This window comes from Chinchilla lanigera, unplaced genomic scaffold (genome assembly GCF_000276665.1).
Source record: "Chinchilla lanigera isolate Chin_1 unplaced genomic scaffold, ChiLan1.0 scaffold00061, whole genome shotgun sequence".
NCBI classification, from domain to species: Eukaryota; Metazoa; Chordata; class Mammalia; order Rodentia; family Chinchillidae; genus Chinchilla; species Chinchilla lanigera.
The window spans coordinates 7713777-7728709 of record NW_004955462.1 but is presented as its reverse complement, the minus strand read 5'-3'; the positions used below and the strand labels follow the sequence as shown (position 1 = coordinate 7728709).

Below are 14933 nucleotides of genomic sequence, written 5' to 3'. Positions count from 1 at the left end.
AACCCAGAAGAGTAGTATCTTTTTTTCATCTTTTGTATAATTTAGCCTCACTAGACAAAGACCATTGACTGAGGCCAACATCACTAGAAATTGTGTCTTTAAGAGCACTTGATTTCTGGGAATCTCTCCTATTTCTCTGTATTGTGGATCTCTAAAATAGCAAAGATGGGTACAGAGCTTTATACTTTTACCTGGTGGTATCTCACTGATGCCCCATACCACCCTACAAAAATTTTAGGAGGAATATTACAAAGAGAAGTTAGGATAGGTTAGGATTTATTCATTTCAGTCAATAAAAATAGACATGGAGCTTGAAACTAAACCAAAATATAGTATCACCATTAAAGAATTGCTTGGGCAGTGAACATCCAGATGAAAACAGAAAAGATAAAAAATAGCTAAAATGATATGTTATCATACATGGTAAAGAATAACTAATATGTACTGTTCTTTTTTTTGGTACAAGAAATCAAACTCAGGACCTTGCACTTGCCAGGCAGGCACTTGTACTGCTGAGCTATGTTCCCAGCTGTACTGTTCTTTAGAAGGAAAAGCCCCTTTTTTGAGCAAGGAGACCTAATTGTTCCGCCCACAAGAAATGCCTAGAATTTTTCCACACCTATCATTTTATTAATATTTGTTTGTGGTACATAATAATTATATTGATCTTGAGAGGTTTGTGCATATACATATTGTTTCTTAATTTCTAAAGGGTTTCTCAAAAATAAAATACCTGTATGCCTCGCATATCCAAGGATCTGCTCTTACAAATTAGAAGAAGCCCTATCAGGCCAGAGGCAATGTCCCTGGTGACATCTACATCACTGTAGTAAGGTCTTGTTAAGCACTGGGCATCATTGTCTGTAGGTTCATCAGACTCAAGGATGTTCCATTTATAAGTATAAATTTCCCCAGGCTGAACTGCTCGGATCATGGTGTGATTGCCTGGAAGGAAATGGAATCAAAGTGGCTTTCGCTTGGAAAATTATTTTACGATTTTAAATAAGTTATCTTAGTTCTCACTAGAACCAGTTAACATCAGGAAAATAATATTCTTTTTACATTTAACACTACCTAATGTGGTCAAAAATATGCTGTTTAAGAGTTTAAAAACATTACAGTAAAAGACACATGCCATTAATCCCCCCTCAAAATACTCTGCCTTGCTTTGATTGCACTTATCATTCTTGTCACTTTTTGAACCAGTTCTAGAAGTCCTCTGTCCTGAGCATCTTTAGTTGTACTATTACAGTTGCCTTGATGTCCTGAACTGATTGGAAATGTTTACCTTTCATGGTCATTTTGACTTTGCAAAAGAGCCAGAAGTTTCATGGTACCAGATCTGGTGAATTCGGTGGTTGCAGACAAGCTGTAATGGTTTTATTTGACAGATATTGCTGTAAACATTTTGAATGGATTCAGGACATTGAGGCAACCATGAAAAGACATTCACAAAACAGGACTTCCAGAACTGCTTCAGAAAGTGGCAGTAACAATGAGATGAGTGTGTCCAAAGCGAGAGGGGGAGTATCTTTAGGGGGATGAATGGCACTGTGTCTTTTACTATAAGTCCTTAAAATTTTTTATTTAAACATTCATGACATTTTTTGATCACACATCATGCATGTAACCATTTAATATTGCTCCACTAGAGGCCACTATGACACTAATAAATGATACTGTGCCATATTTTGTAACTACAGAGAAGCAAAATCCTTGAAGTGAGCAGAGCTTAGTTGGAAGTTTTAAGACATCGCTACGTGTATACTACTGACTGCACTAGTTACACTATGGTGCAAGGAGGATAACAGAAAAACATGGCAATGTCTGGAGTGACTGGTTTCTTTCAGTGGAAGTGAAAGATTCCTACCTGAGGTGGAAGAAGAGTTGACTTCATCTTCATAAGGAGAGAAGGTCACTCCTTGAGGGTAAATGCTATAGGGGCGACTGGCCATATTTTTGAACACAATCTACAAAATTAAATCAAATATATTATTTCAGGATTTAAGGTCACTCAGAGTTAATGAAGGATTTTAGCTTCACATATTTACGTGTGTGTATGTGTGTGTACATGCTTGCACATACTCAGTGGGAAAACTAGTTCTGTTCATGTGATCTTTAGCTTTCTTCTATTATCTGGTAAGAAATCTCTGGGAGAGTTTTACTCACATGTGAAGGTAGAAAATACAGAAATCTGAATTTGGAGGGCAAGTTAAGAGAGATTACATTTTCTTCACAGTGTTTAAACCTCACCAGGGTGATTGCTCTCTCCCTTCCCTTGTCCTTTCAGCTTGGGTCACATTGCACTTCGAATCTGCTCCTTCTCTCCAGATCACAATCTCCATGTCCTGTCTACCAGTTCTCCTAGGATCCCTGTCACTGAAGCCTTCTTCTTGCACTGGACTGACAATATCCAGATCCAAATTCCTAAGAATGTGTGTTTACCCTGACTAAGAGCACCTAAAAGGAATTGGAAATGAGGGAAGGGCAAGGGACATACAATCCTAACATTTTTGTCCTTTTGTTATTTTTAAAATGAACAGAATAGGTTTTGTCTAAGGCAATGGTGGTGAACCTATGGCATGTGTGTTATTTTTTAAGGCAAAAGATGTTAATGCATGAGTTGTTTCTTCTAAATTAAAACCTCAGTATTCAAATTTAATTGTAGTGTTGGCACTTTGAAATAAATACGTGGGTTTGGGGTTGCAGTTTGGACACTCAGTCTCTAAAAGGTTTGCCATTGCTGCTCTAAGGCATGATTCACACAGGAGTCCTAGTTAGGTGCAGTAATCTTCAGAAGAGAACCTTCACCTTCTACTTGGTTGATTGCAGAAGCCTTTGAAACGTCTTTAATCCACAGATTATCTGCACTCTAGCATCTTATCAAATATTATAACCTTCAATTCTGTGCTTATCCATCTTACTGAAGGGTATTAGGTAATATTTAAAGAGTATTGTCTGAGAAAAGCTCCAAGCTCTTGGTATATATCTAACTTACCTTAACCAGTGCCAACCATTAGAGAATGATATAGCTAGACCACGTTACAGAGCTGTTTGTACTCAACTGTGTTCACTGTTATGTTCTCAGTTAGAGTGAGAAACATAATTTTAAAAAGCTGTTCAATTTTTAAAATCCATAATAATTATAGGAATTTGTCAAGGCTATCATGCTGTATCATGTAGCACTCTCACTAGAAGGAACCATAGAGGAAATTCCTCTGAGGCTTTGGTAACTGGGCAAACTGCTTCATTTATAGATGTGTAAATCTAGTGCAGACATATTTCCCTTTTACTTTGGCTACTATGAAACCTACAACAAACTTTGTACCTGCCTCAGATCACATGGTATGGATTTCATTATACATATCTGAGGCTTTATTTTGTTGCTATTTCATCTATCACCCCAATATATTGACTGTCTTATTTCTTTATAATTTGTAATCTGCTTAGATCCTTGTATTACTGAGTAGGTTATAAATAAATGCAAATACTGAATTAAAACCAAAAGCTAGATTTGCATTTAAAATTATACAAACACCTTTTTGTTTTAAGTATAAACAAAAAAAGTATACTCCATGATATGCCTTTCACTATTTAATTTCTTCCATGGTCCTGTATTTATGTTACTTACCTTGAGTGTGTCTCTGACCTGGGCTCTGATAATAGGGCCCAAAATCCCATGTGGATTAATATTGCGATTGTCCATGCGTTTGGTGAAGTTTTCATCTTTGTATTGTCTGTAAACAACTTTCTTATAGTGTTTTCCAATTTGGTTTGAGAAATTATCCAAGTGCAGAGATTTGTATATTCTTAAAGTGGAATGAAATAATAATAATTTAAAAACGACAATATTTCCTCAAATAGTGACCCCTGAAGGATTAGAAAATCCCTCAGTATTAGATGTCTCTGGGTTTATACTGGCTGAAAGGTTAGGATGCACTAGGAGTGTTTTTTAAAAGTCTTTCCTATCACTTAAGATACTCTTTTTGGCTTCCTAGATACTTTTTAATCTCCAAAACCATCTCCCCCACCCAGAAGATTTTACTGTCTTTATTAGTTATGGTTCTGTGCTATTAGGCTGTTCCTGCCACCGTCCACTCAACCCTAGGTGCTGGCTGAAGAGCAACCTCCTCTGCCCAGCTTCTGTAGCTACTGGGACAAATGACTTGGGAGAAGCAACATGAACCACTTTCCCCTTGGCTCTGTTTATTGCCTTAGTTTGCAAAAACAAAAGCTCAGTAACAGAGTATCTAATTCATGTATTTATTTTGTACAGTGAAAAACATTGACTGCCACCAAGACGTCACCAAATATCTCAGTTCTGTCACTATCTAGTCTTGGCCAAATTTTTTTTGTTCTTTTCCTTAGTTTAGTGTTTTTAAACGGAAAATACATTCATAAAATTTTTCTAACAGTTAAAAACTCTCACTCACATCTGATACTCTCCTTGAATTTTCTTAATTAATTTTAGGTGTATAATTCCAGAATCTTTATGCAAACATATATAAATATGACTCACAAATATGCAAATATAAATAGTCTTACTCCCAACTCCTTTAACAAAGACAGCTATTTACACCCTCTGTACCACATCTTAAGTGTTTAATAATACGTTTTGGAGGACTTTTTAAATTAGTATGTAGAGAATGTTTTCATTTTTTTGTTTCGTTGTGCAGATGGATAATGTTCCATTATATGAATGTTTTATAATTTCATAAACTGGCTTCCTAATGATGGAGAGTTTGGTTTATTTTTAATTTTATACTGATAGTGCAGAAGTGAATGCCCTATGCATTATCATTTTACCTATAAACAAGATTTATACAGTTAAATTCCCAGAGTAAGACTGCTGGGTTAAATGCAGAGTAAAACTGCTGCATTTATACTTTAGATATACTTTGCCAGGTTATCTGTAGAATGACTTTGCTAGTGTCCTTTTCTACTAGCAATGTATGACACTGCTTATTTCCCACAGCCTTGTCAACAGATGGTATCATCTAAACTTATGAATTAGATAGGCAAAAATAGTATTCTAATGAAGTTCAATTTGTATTTCTCTTACTGTGAAATAACTTGAGTATTTTCCCAAGTGTTTAAGAGCTATTTGAATGTCCAGCTTTCTAATTCTCTCTGACATAGTCCCTCTTCTGTTAAAAAAGACCAATATTTAACCTTCAGAATTGAAGAGAAAACCTTAGAAAGAATCTAATATCAAGCAATATCAAGCATTCAAATAATGGTAGCTGTTGTGGTTATTATTATTGTTGTTGTTGCTGTTATTAGGTTAAGTTCTCTTGGTGTTGTTGGGGTAATTCAAGACTGATTTGGATAAGAAAGCCTGAATGGAAACCATTACATATGTCCCCTTGCAAGTTGGGCCCTGATGATTCTTCACCCCTTCACACCCAGGACTATAAGGAACGTGCCTTAAACCCTCGAAAAGTGATGAGAACCCTGATGACTCACTTGTCCATAGTTGCTGGTATTATAGGTGCATAATCCCACATGATTTCTTCTGCAGCAATGAAGTATTCCCACCTCTTGATGTACCGCCTCTGTTCAAGGGTTAGTTTCTTAGTAGTCCTGGTTTTCTTTGGACAGTTTATAATATCAATGTGAGCCTGCATGCCAGCTAAATTAAGATAGAAAGACAGTGAGAAAGTGTAAAAGAAGAAATTATTGTTGATCAAGATTCATATTTTTAAAAGCAATTTAGGAAGATTTAACATGACTGAAAGGAATGCTCAGGCAACTTTTGAACACTTTGGTTTGGAATCTTTCAGTGGACAAAAATACAGACAAGAGGGGAAAGAAGGGTTAGAGGAAAAACTTAGAAATATTCCCTTTGTTTATTCTGGAAAAGAAGGATTTCTTGTTAATTTCCAGACAATACCCTGTGACTTAGATTTTTTTGAATTCTCATTTTTTCTGTTCTCTGTCCATTGGTCTGTAAAATGATGATAATATTAGTACATCATGAAATTTTAATTTAAAATTAAATAAGAATATATAAAGCATTTGTCCATAATGAATGTTAGTTCTATTAATACCAGGAGCTTTGTTTTCCAGGGATATTGTGACAATTTCTTTTTCTTTTTTTGTGACAATTTCGTTACTTCAAATGTAATTTTGCCTGCTCACTGTAAAAAGAAAATGAAATGATGCATTCTATGGTGTATTTCTTCCTCAAGTGTATTGCTTACATACATCACTTATGTAACAAGATTATTTCTTTTAGTAATATTATTACTTAGACTTGTGTCTTGAGATATAAACCCTCCTCTAATAGTTTTAAAGCAAATTGTTAATGGGACAATTAGTTATTTTGTTTACGTGATACCACATAACAACATACCACATAATCCCTGCTGATTTTTTCCCCCTCCTGAATTCTCTGACCTTCTCTAAACCCACCCCTTACCTGTGAAGATATGTTTGATCCATTCAACATATCATGGAATCCAAGAGTTTTCCTGTTAAAATTTTTACACTCTTGGTAATGTGGTGCTTTTCTAAGTTTGCAAATCATAGTCCTGTTCTAGCCTCTAGGTCTCTTCCTTTGCGTACATATGACATACCCCCAAGAAAGAGTACCTCTGCATACATTTTCTTCCTCTTCCTCCTTTTGAGGAAGTAGAAACCTCTTCAGCTTTTGCTTAATTAAAAAAAATATTTATCAGTGCCCTTACTTCCTTTATCCTCCAGCTAGTGGATTCTCAGTCTAAGAGCAGAGTATCGAAAGTCTGCTATTAAGAACAAAAGCTTGTATGTCTTGGGTGGGATGGCTTGAATGAGCAGAGGTGAAGGAGGGAGTTTGTGAAGGGAGAAAGAATGAAGTAAGACTGTAAGAAAAATTTCTTACCCTGAAACTGTCTAGGGATGAGAGAAGATATGGTCCACTTTCCCTCTGGGCTCACAGTCATGTTGGCAGTAGTGGATGTAGCACTGACCAAGGTGACAGTGGAAACTTTCTGATGGTTCTGCTCCAGGACCTGGCCATTGAAGTGAATGGAGAACAGTTCTGGCCCGGAGCTCATTCCAATCAGATGCCAGCTGATGTGGTCATGGGCACAGACTATGATAGCTGAGAGAGAGGAGGGGAGAGCAGCCAAAAGAGTCATTCAGTTCAGTGCTCTGTGATCAAAATGTCATTCACCAAAGACACGTAAAGTTCAAGGTTGGAGGACACATGCTCCAGTTGTGATTCCTCTTCAATAAAAGTAGACATCTGAGTTATGGACAAACAGGCAGTCATAGCTCATGGCAGTTTGTGGCATTACAGAGGTAAGAACAGAGCATGGGGATTGGGGGTGCATTGGTTCAGAGGTACAGGATTTCTAAGGGAGTAAGCCTAGGAGGGGACTGAGCAGGTGACCATTCTGTTTGCCTTAGGAATGAGGGGTGTCCTGTGGTGCAGGAATTTCAGTGTCAGCACTCATAAAGTCCTGGGCAAAATAGGGTGGCTGCTCACACCAATCCAGTTTCAGTTGAAAGAGTCAGCAGAATGCCATTCTATCACCTTGATAGAGATAAAACCTTTGCTTACACAGCAAAAGTGTGGAGATTATTTGAGAAAATTCTCCTGCTTCTTTATCTACTTTTTTTTTGTTTTAATGATGAAGTGATGAATGATGTGGGTTACATGCTTCCCATAAAACACAGCGGACTGTCCTCATTATGCTGGGCTGCTGGGAGCTTTCCATGGCAGGAGTAATAAGAACTGAAGACAGAAGCTTAGTTTTCCTCCTTCTTTTCTCCCACAGTGACTGGGAAAATACTCTTTTGTACTGTAGGAGATTCCAGTCCTGGCTTCTGCCCTTGGCTTACTTTGTAAATTTCAGATGCACAATCACCAGATTCTAGATAATGGAGCTGAGAGCTGTCCTCTTACCCAAGGAGGAGCCTTGTCCTTGTTAGCAGACCTTTTTAACAAGGTGGAGATTGCTGGCATCACTCGTGAGAGCAAGAAGCTAGAAGGTAGGAGGCTTTGGTGGAAGCATTCATACACACCAAATAAATACTCATAATGAATTCAGCAGTTAATACATACATAAGCTCTTATCAACTTATTCAATTTATACTGCTCCTAAGGCAGGGACTTCTATAGGCTTTAACTATTCTGTTTCTGCTAATGATGTTTTTCTTCTCTTTTCTCTTCCCTCTATGCCTCTTTATTTTTTCAATTACAAATTTGTAATCTCTATCTTGTGATCAAATTTATTTTTATTTTGACCCAGGGGCTAGAACAGCACCATGATCTACATATGTTTTTAAAATTCATATATGTCTACTGATTGTTCACTCTGTTAGGGCACAAATGGTTAATTCATTTTTGTGAGCTATCACCTTGAGAGGACTAATTGCTAACACTAAGGTGGGGAAGTGAGTGAGGTGTGAATACAGCTCTCCCAAGGGAGAGGTCTGTTAATTAAGCCCAGGCTTTACAAGCTCCTCTAATTACCCACCTGGAAGATGGAGCAAATGAAATGGAATAGAAATTAAGAGCAATACTGAGGCCTCAGCTTACAGATGAAGCCATTCGTGGTATTCAGACATAAAGAATGGCTTTCAGAAATTTAATGTTTCATAATATGGACATTTTTTTCTCTCAGTCTCATTCCTATATGCCATGGACTTTTAGTTCTAAGTCAGTTCTATGAGGAAGTAGAAGATGTAGTCTAGGCTGGGTGCTAGTGTTTGGGTATGGTTACAAGGTGTCCCTGTGGGTCCATGTGCTGGCAGATTGGTCCTCCCTGTGGAGGTGTTGAAATGGTGGAGCTTCAGAAGGTGGAGTTTAACAAAGAGGTGGAGCCTAGTTGGGCACTGGGGGTGCTGCCCTTGGAAGGGAGTGATATAGTTCTCACGGGACTGGTTAGTTCTCACAAGAGTGAGCTGCTCTAAAGCAAGGCCACCCATATGCTTGGCCTCTCCTCTATGTAGCCATTTCCCTTTGTGCTTCTCCCCCATGTTGTGACACATAGAAGAGGCACACATCTGAGGCTGAACTGATGGGCCTGCCCAGTCTTAGACTTTCAGTTTCTAAAACAGTGAGGTCTTTTCTTTATAAAGTACCTGGCTTCAGTCATTTTGTTGTAGCACTAGAAAATGGACTCATTGGTGGAAGTCAGGGGTTTGTCTCCATCTAGTAGTTGCTATGATTTTATTTTTTCACAGTCTGTGTGCAGACAAGAAGAGAAAACATTCTACATGCCATTGAATCTTATTCACCCATCAAATTTTTAAATGTTATTAGCATATTTTTATGTTAGGGATTTCTCCTAATCTTCTGTTTTCCTTAGAAGTGTCTTTATTATATTCTTTCTGCTGACCTTCACTTCTAGGGATGACCTTGAACTTCAGTATAAGTGGGTGGTCACTGTGCAGCAGGAACAGATGTCACTATAGGAGGCTGGACTGATACCCTGGAGGCACAGGACAAAGTGAAACTGCTCAGAGCACTGTACGTAATGGAGCTTCACGCTCGCTCTTAATCCAATTTGATAGTTGTACTTTCTGGTTTTAAAAAATGATAAGATTTTGAGAACCATTGCCCTAGCTTATGTAACATCATAATTAGGAGTTGAAAAACAGTGAATATTATCAACTTTCCTGGTCCCTTAAGGACAGCAACTGAGCCAAGGTAGTAATGACTCTACTGATGTTGGAGGGCATAGGGCCCATGTGTTACCTGGCATTGTTTTATTCACATAACCATTGACTGTGTACATTAGATATGGTGATGGATTCCAGCTCTTGCTTTCATCAAACACAGCAAACAGCAGCACATGTTGTTTGTCAAACATCTTCTGAGTCCCATCCTCAGTGAGGGTGCCTGAGAAAGAAAGATGTGTTTTCAGTAGCATCCTACACTGAAGATTTGTTAGCTTTCTGACATAGCAGAGAGGTTAAGATAAGAAACCAATCATCATAATATAAACTCTTAGAAGCTCTTATTTTTTAAAATAGCATCCTCATGAAGTAACAATGAGTGGGAGTTATTAAATTTCTGGTGACATTTTATAGATTTGGGGAACAGTGATATAAGGGTAAATTTCACCTGACACAGAAAGTATTTGGTGACTGCCAGGGTTCTATAAAAGAATCCCTTTCTTCAGTATTACTAGGCCAAAATGTGCGTGCCTTAGCTCAGGTAGTAGAAGCATCACACCCTAAGTTTAACGCAGCTCTCCTGTTTATGCATGAAATGGAGTACTAGAAAATTGGTGGAGTATCAGGATTAACCTGTTTTCACCTGAGGGAAAAATACTGCTGATGGTACAAGAGAAGAACTTTTCCTAAGTTCAAAAAAATTTTAGTGCCATCATAGTATGTTCTATATACCAAGCAATGGACTATATTTGTGTGATGAATAAATGAGTTGGGCGTGTATGTAGGTATGGTCTGTGTACATATGTAGTTAGACTGAGTCCACCACATTCTTTCTTTCTCATGATATGGTTTATTGTGATTCTTTGCTTTTCATTAAAAATGAAAGATGGGCTGAATTCTCTTGGTGTCAAAGGAAAAACAAGCCCATTCTTAAGAAGCTTACTCAATGTAATTTCTTATAAAGTCAGTTGAATAGTTTTGAAATCTCCCATCTGAAGTGTTCAGCTTATTACAAGAAAGGAAGCTGGAGTTTCATGTTTTTATAGATCAAATTACTAACCTAAACTTTAGTCACGTCAATTATGTTAGCCAAAGTTCTCCCCAAGAATACAGCAGAGGATCGGCTCTAGTACACTTTCAGGAAGACTTCAGCCTTGCAGTAAATGTTACAGACTACACAAATGTGATGTCAGAACATGCTTTCAAGTAGACATGTGCTTGGGAGAAGCTCCTATGGCTGAGATGAAGCAGGAATTTGAAGAAACAGGATGATTCAAGTCCTAATATGAGGTATTTTTTCTCTGTCAAACAGTGCTTTGATCTTTGCACCCTCCTCTCTCTGCCTGATGGACTAAAAGTTACCAAGAGGCTCCCAGATCTCCAGTTGCAGTGCTCCTTAGCACGACAGCATCTTTGCTGATGCAGAACCTTTCCTTATCATTGGCTTTACCTTTCTTACAGATGAGCAGAGGTCCAATCAGCCCTGAGTTGAAGTCCTCTGTCAGATTCTTGTAAGAGTAATAGATATGTGTGAGGCATGTGGGGTCATCCTGTGTGGGCCCGCTGTCCTCACTGATGACCCACTCATAGGTGTAGTCTTGGCCTGGGGCCACCGCATCATCCATTCTCTCTGCAGGGGATGTATGGTCCAAGTAAGAAGCACCTAGAGGAATAGAAGCCATGAGGATATCTTGGCAACTTCCGAAGGATGCCTTTTCATCACTGTCAATCTGAAGAACCTGTGATGAGTTTGCTGCATAGTATATACATCTCCATAGTGAACCTTCATAATTTGGAAAGGTTTCATATGAGGTACAATCAAAATATATAGTGAAGGCTTAAATTCTAAAAAGTTACTATCCTAAAAGCCACATTGCCATTAATCCCCCTCAGAATACTCTCCCTCACTTCAAACACACTTACCCCATTGTCGTTGACACTTTCTGAAGCTGTTCTGAAAGACACTTTTTCCTTAGTGTCATCGGTTACACTGCTATGGCTGCCTCGATGTCCTGAATCCATGTACCTTTCATAGTCTTTTTGGCTTTGGAGAAGAAGCAGAAGTCATGCAGTGCCAGATCCAGTGAAAGGGAGGATAAAGGCCCACCATAATGTTTTTGTTTGACATCTATTACTGCAAATGTTTGATTAATGAGAGGTGATCACAAAATACAGTGAATGTTTAAATTTGAAAATATATCACTGTGAAAGAAACATTATCATTAGTCCCCATCTGAATACTCAGAATACTCTCCTTGATTTCAACACTTTTTCCATCATTCTTGGCATTGTGTCTTTTGCATTAATAAATTTTTAAAAATTTAAACATTCACTGTATATTTCCATCAGTCCTCGTATGTCTCCTTCTATGTTCCTATAGTTATAAAGGCCTTGATACTGTGGTGAGCTGAAGAATAACTGTTACTAGTAAATAAGATAAAGATTAGCAAGTTATTTTTGCAAGGTGTCTCAACAGTTGTTTAAATACAGTCTGAGACTCCAATCACCTTTGTCAGAATATAAAAAGTTTATATTTTCTCTATGGTCCTTGACAAGTCGTCCTATTTATACTTAACTGCTCATCTTGTTCACACTTATGTACTTAGAATTGTGTATATACTGTTTTGCTTGGCTCTGGAGCTGTCATAACTTCCTTCCCTCTGCAACTACCCTCTGCCCTGTGTTATCTCTTACTGCATTTCCACCATCTGATTATCTCAGCTTTCCCCCAGATCCTCAGTGTCTAGCTCCTGCACACAGCCTATCTGCTTTTGTGCATAAGAACTGTGTGTGTGCCCCAAAGTTAAGGTTTCTTGCTTCTGTTCCTCATGCACCCAAAGATCCATTAACAGCCCTAGGTACTCTAGACTTTCCGGGACAACTCCAGGGTTCCTTGACTGCTACCAGGAGAGCAACGGGGTGTAGAAACAGAAAGGGAACTGAAATGCTCAAGATTAAAAGAAGAGCAGAGGGTTGGGTGAGGCTCCCCACAATTAAAGGAAGATGTGGTAGAGATGGAGCAAGCAAGCTCAGGAAGGGGAAAGGTCAGTGTCATGTAGAGCCAGGAGGGCCAGGCTGCTTCCCATTCCTCATGTAATTAAGCGGAAGTTTTGCTATCACCAGCTGCCAGACTTTCTCTTGGGGAGGTAGTTATCTTTGATTCCATAATTTCCTTGAGGTGGAAGGTGAGCCCACCAGAGAGGAGATGTGGGAAGACAGTAACCAAGCCTGAAATGTTTTCCACAGAAGGGAAAGGACCAGTGGGAACTATTAAGTAATTGTATTTTTAAAAGCAGAAATGCTTAATTTCTTCCTCCCCTCTTTCTCATCATCTATGCTTTTTCTTTTCCTCTTTTTCTTTCTCTCTCTGTCTTGTTTCTTTCTTGTGACCCTTTCTTCCCTCCTCTATTCCCTCCCATTCATCATCTTTATCAAGGAATAATGTGCATGCAACAAAGTTCACCAAGTTTTGCTTAATATTTGCAGAGTTTTAACCAATGTGTACATTCTTAGAGCTACAGTCACAATCATGGCAAAGAGTGGATCCTTCATTCCAGAGTCTGGTTTTAAAACATGATTCCACTATGTGTCTTCTGTTTTTCCATTTGGTCTTTGTTACTTTTCCTCTCCTGCCCTGCTTTCTTTTGGGTTATTTTTGTTTGTTTGTTTGTTTATTTGTTTTTTGTTTTTTTGCAGTACTGGGAGTTGAACTCAAGACCTTGTGCTTCCCAGGCAGGCACTGTGCCACTGAGCTAAATCCCCAGCCCCTCTTTTGGGTTATTTTAAACGACTTTTTAAAAATCTCCACTAATGGCTTTGTTTTTATTTCATTAGTAGTGCCTTTCAGTTTATGATATGTATCTTCAACTTATCACAATCTCCCTTCAAATAGTATTATACCATTTCACTTATAAGAACCTTATAGTGATACATTTCCATTTCTTCCTTCACAGCCTTTGTGCTATTTTTCTAATATGTTTTACACTTTTGTTTTGTTTTTTGAGACAAGACCTCACTCTGTAATTCAGGCTGGCCTTGAACTCACTCTATATCCCAGGCTGGCCTCAGACTCGTGGCAATCCCCCTGCTTCAGCCTCCGGAGTGCTGGGAGGTAGGGGCCACCACACCTGACACATTTTATTTCTGAATGCATAATTTGAGTCACAACAAATGATTATTTTTATCTTACTATTTAGACAATTGCCTTTTCAAGAGGTTAGAAATGAGGAAAAACTTCTCTATATTTGCCCTTTTCTAAAGGAATTCCTTTTCTCTGATTTGCTAGTGAGAAATTGTCTCTCTTTTATATATCTGGAACAACATTCTTTTGCCTTCATTTTGAAATATTTGTTTTTCTTTTTTGATACTGAGAACTGAACCCTAGGCCTTGCACTGAACTAAGTTCCCAGGCCTTTTTAATTTTTGTTTTGGGACAGCATCTCACTAAGTTGCCCAGGCTGAGGTTGAACTTGTAATCCTCTTTCCTCTGCCTCCACAGTAACTGTGATTTCAAGTGTGTGCCGTAAAATCTTTTTTACTTAGAATACTAAGTGGACAGATTCCCCCAAAAGTCTAGACCTGTCCTTGTTTGTCTTCTGACTTGTATTGTTTAGAATAAGTCTACTATCATTTATTTATGTTCCTCTGTATGTAATGTATCTTTTTTCTCTACTTTTAACACTTTCTCTTTATCATTATTTTTGGCAACTTGATTGTGATGTGCTTTGGTGTGGTTTTGTCTAGCCTCTTTAAGTCTGTAGGTCTTCATCATATCTGGAAAGTTTTCAGCTGTGATCGCTCAAATACTTCTTCTGTCCCCACCATTCTGGGATACAATTACATATGTACTCTGTCACTTAATGTTGTCCCACAGCTAACTGATGTTCTGCTCATTTTGCTCAGGCTCATTTTAAAATCTCTGTGCTTCATTCTGAATAGTTTTTATTGCTAAGTACTCATGTTTTCTAGTGTTTTCTTCTACAGTGCTTTATCTATTGTTAATTTCATCTAGTATTCTTTTCAGCTGCTGGGTTCAACTATAAAAATTCCACTTGTACATTTTTATATCTTTCATCTCTCGATTATGCTCATACTTTTCTCTACTCTCTGGAACATATGGAGAAGATTTATAACAGCTACCTTACAGTTTTACATGGCTGCAACATCAATTTCCCTTGTTTAACTGTATCTTCCTCTTTTCCATCTTTTGAAACTCTTTTCCACTTAGAACACTGCATGAGTTTGCCTGGGATCTGAATATATCTGGGTTCTTCAGGTGGGGATGGGAAACAGGCATATTATGAAGTCATTGCTCATGGGATAGT

General features: G+C 38.1%; 1 protein-coding gene across 1 annotated transcript in view; it reads right to left on the bottom strand.

Moving 5' to 3' along the window:
* Positions 1 to 14933, bottom strand: part of F5 (coagulation factor V (proaccelerin, labile factor)) — a 62829-nt gene that overhangs the window by 29123 nt on the left and 18773 nt on the right. The window contains exons 4-10 of the mRNA XM_005398188.2: positions 11060 to 11272; positions 9689 to 9832; positions 6863 to 7084; positions 5467 to 5632; positions 3632 to 3809; positions 1871 to 1970; positions 734 to 945 (exon numbers count right to left, since the gene is read on the bottom strand). Of these exons, the coding sequence (XP_005398245.1) occupies positions 734 to 945; positions 1871 to 1970; positions 3632 to 3809; positions 5467 to 5632; positions 6863 to 7084; positions 9689 to 9832; positions 11060 to 11272 (1235 nt within the window). The remainder of the gene's footprint in view (positions 1 to 733; positions 946 to 1870; positions 1971 to 3631; positions 3810 to 5466; positions 5633 to 6862; positions 7085 to 9688; positions 9833 to 11059; positions 11273 to 14933) is intronic.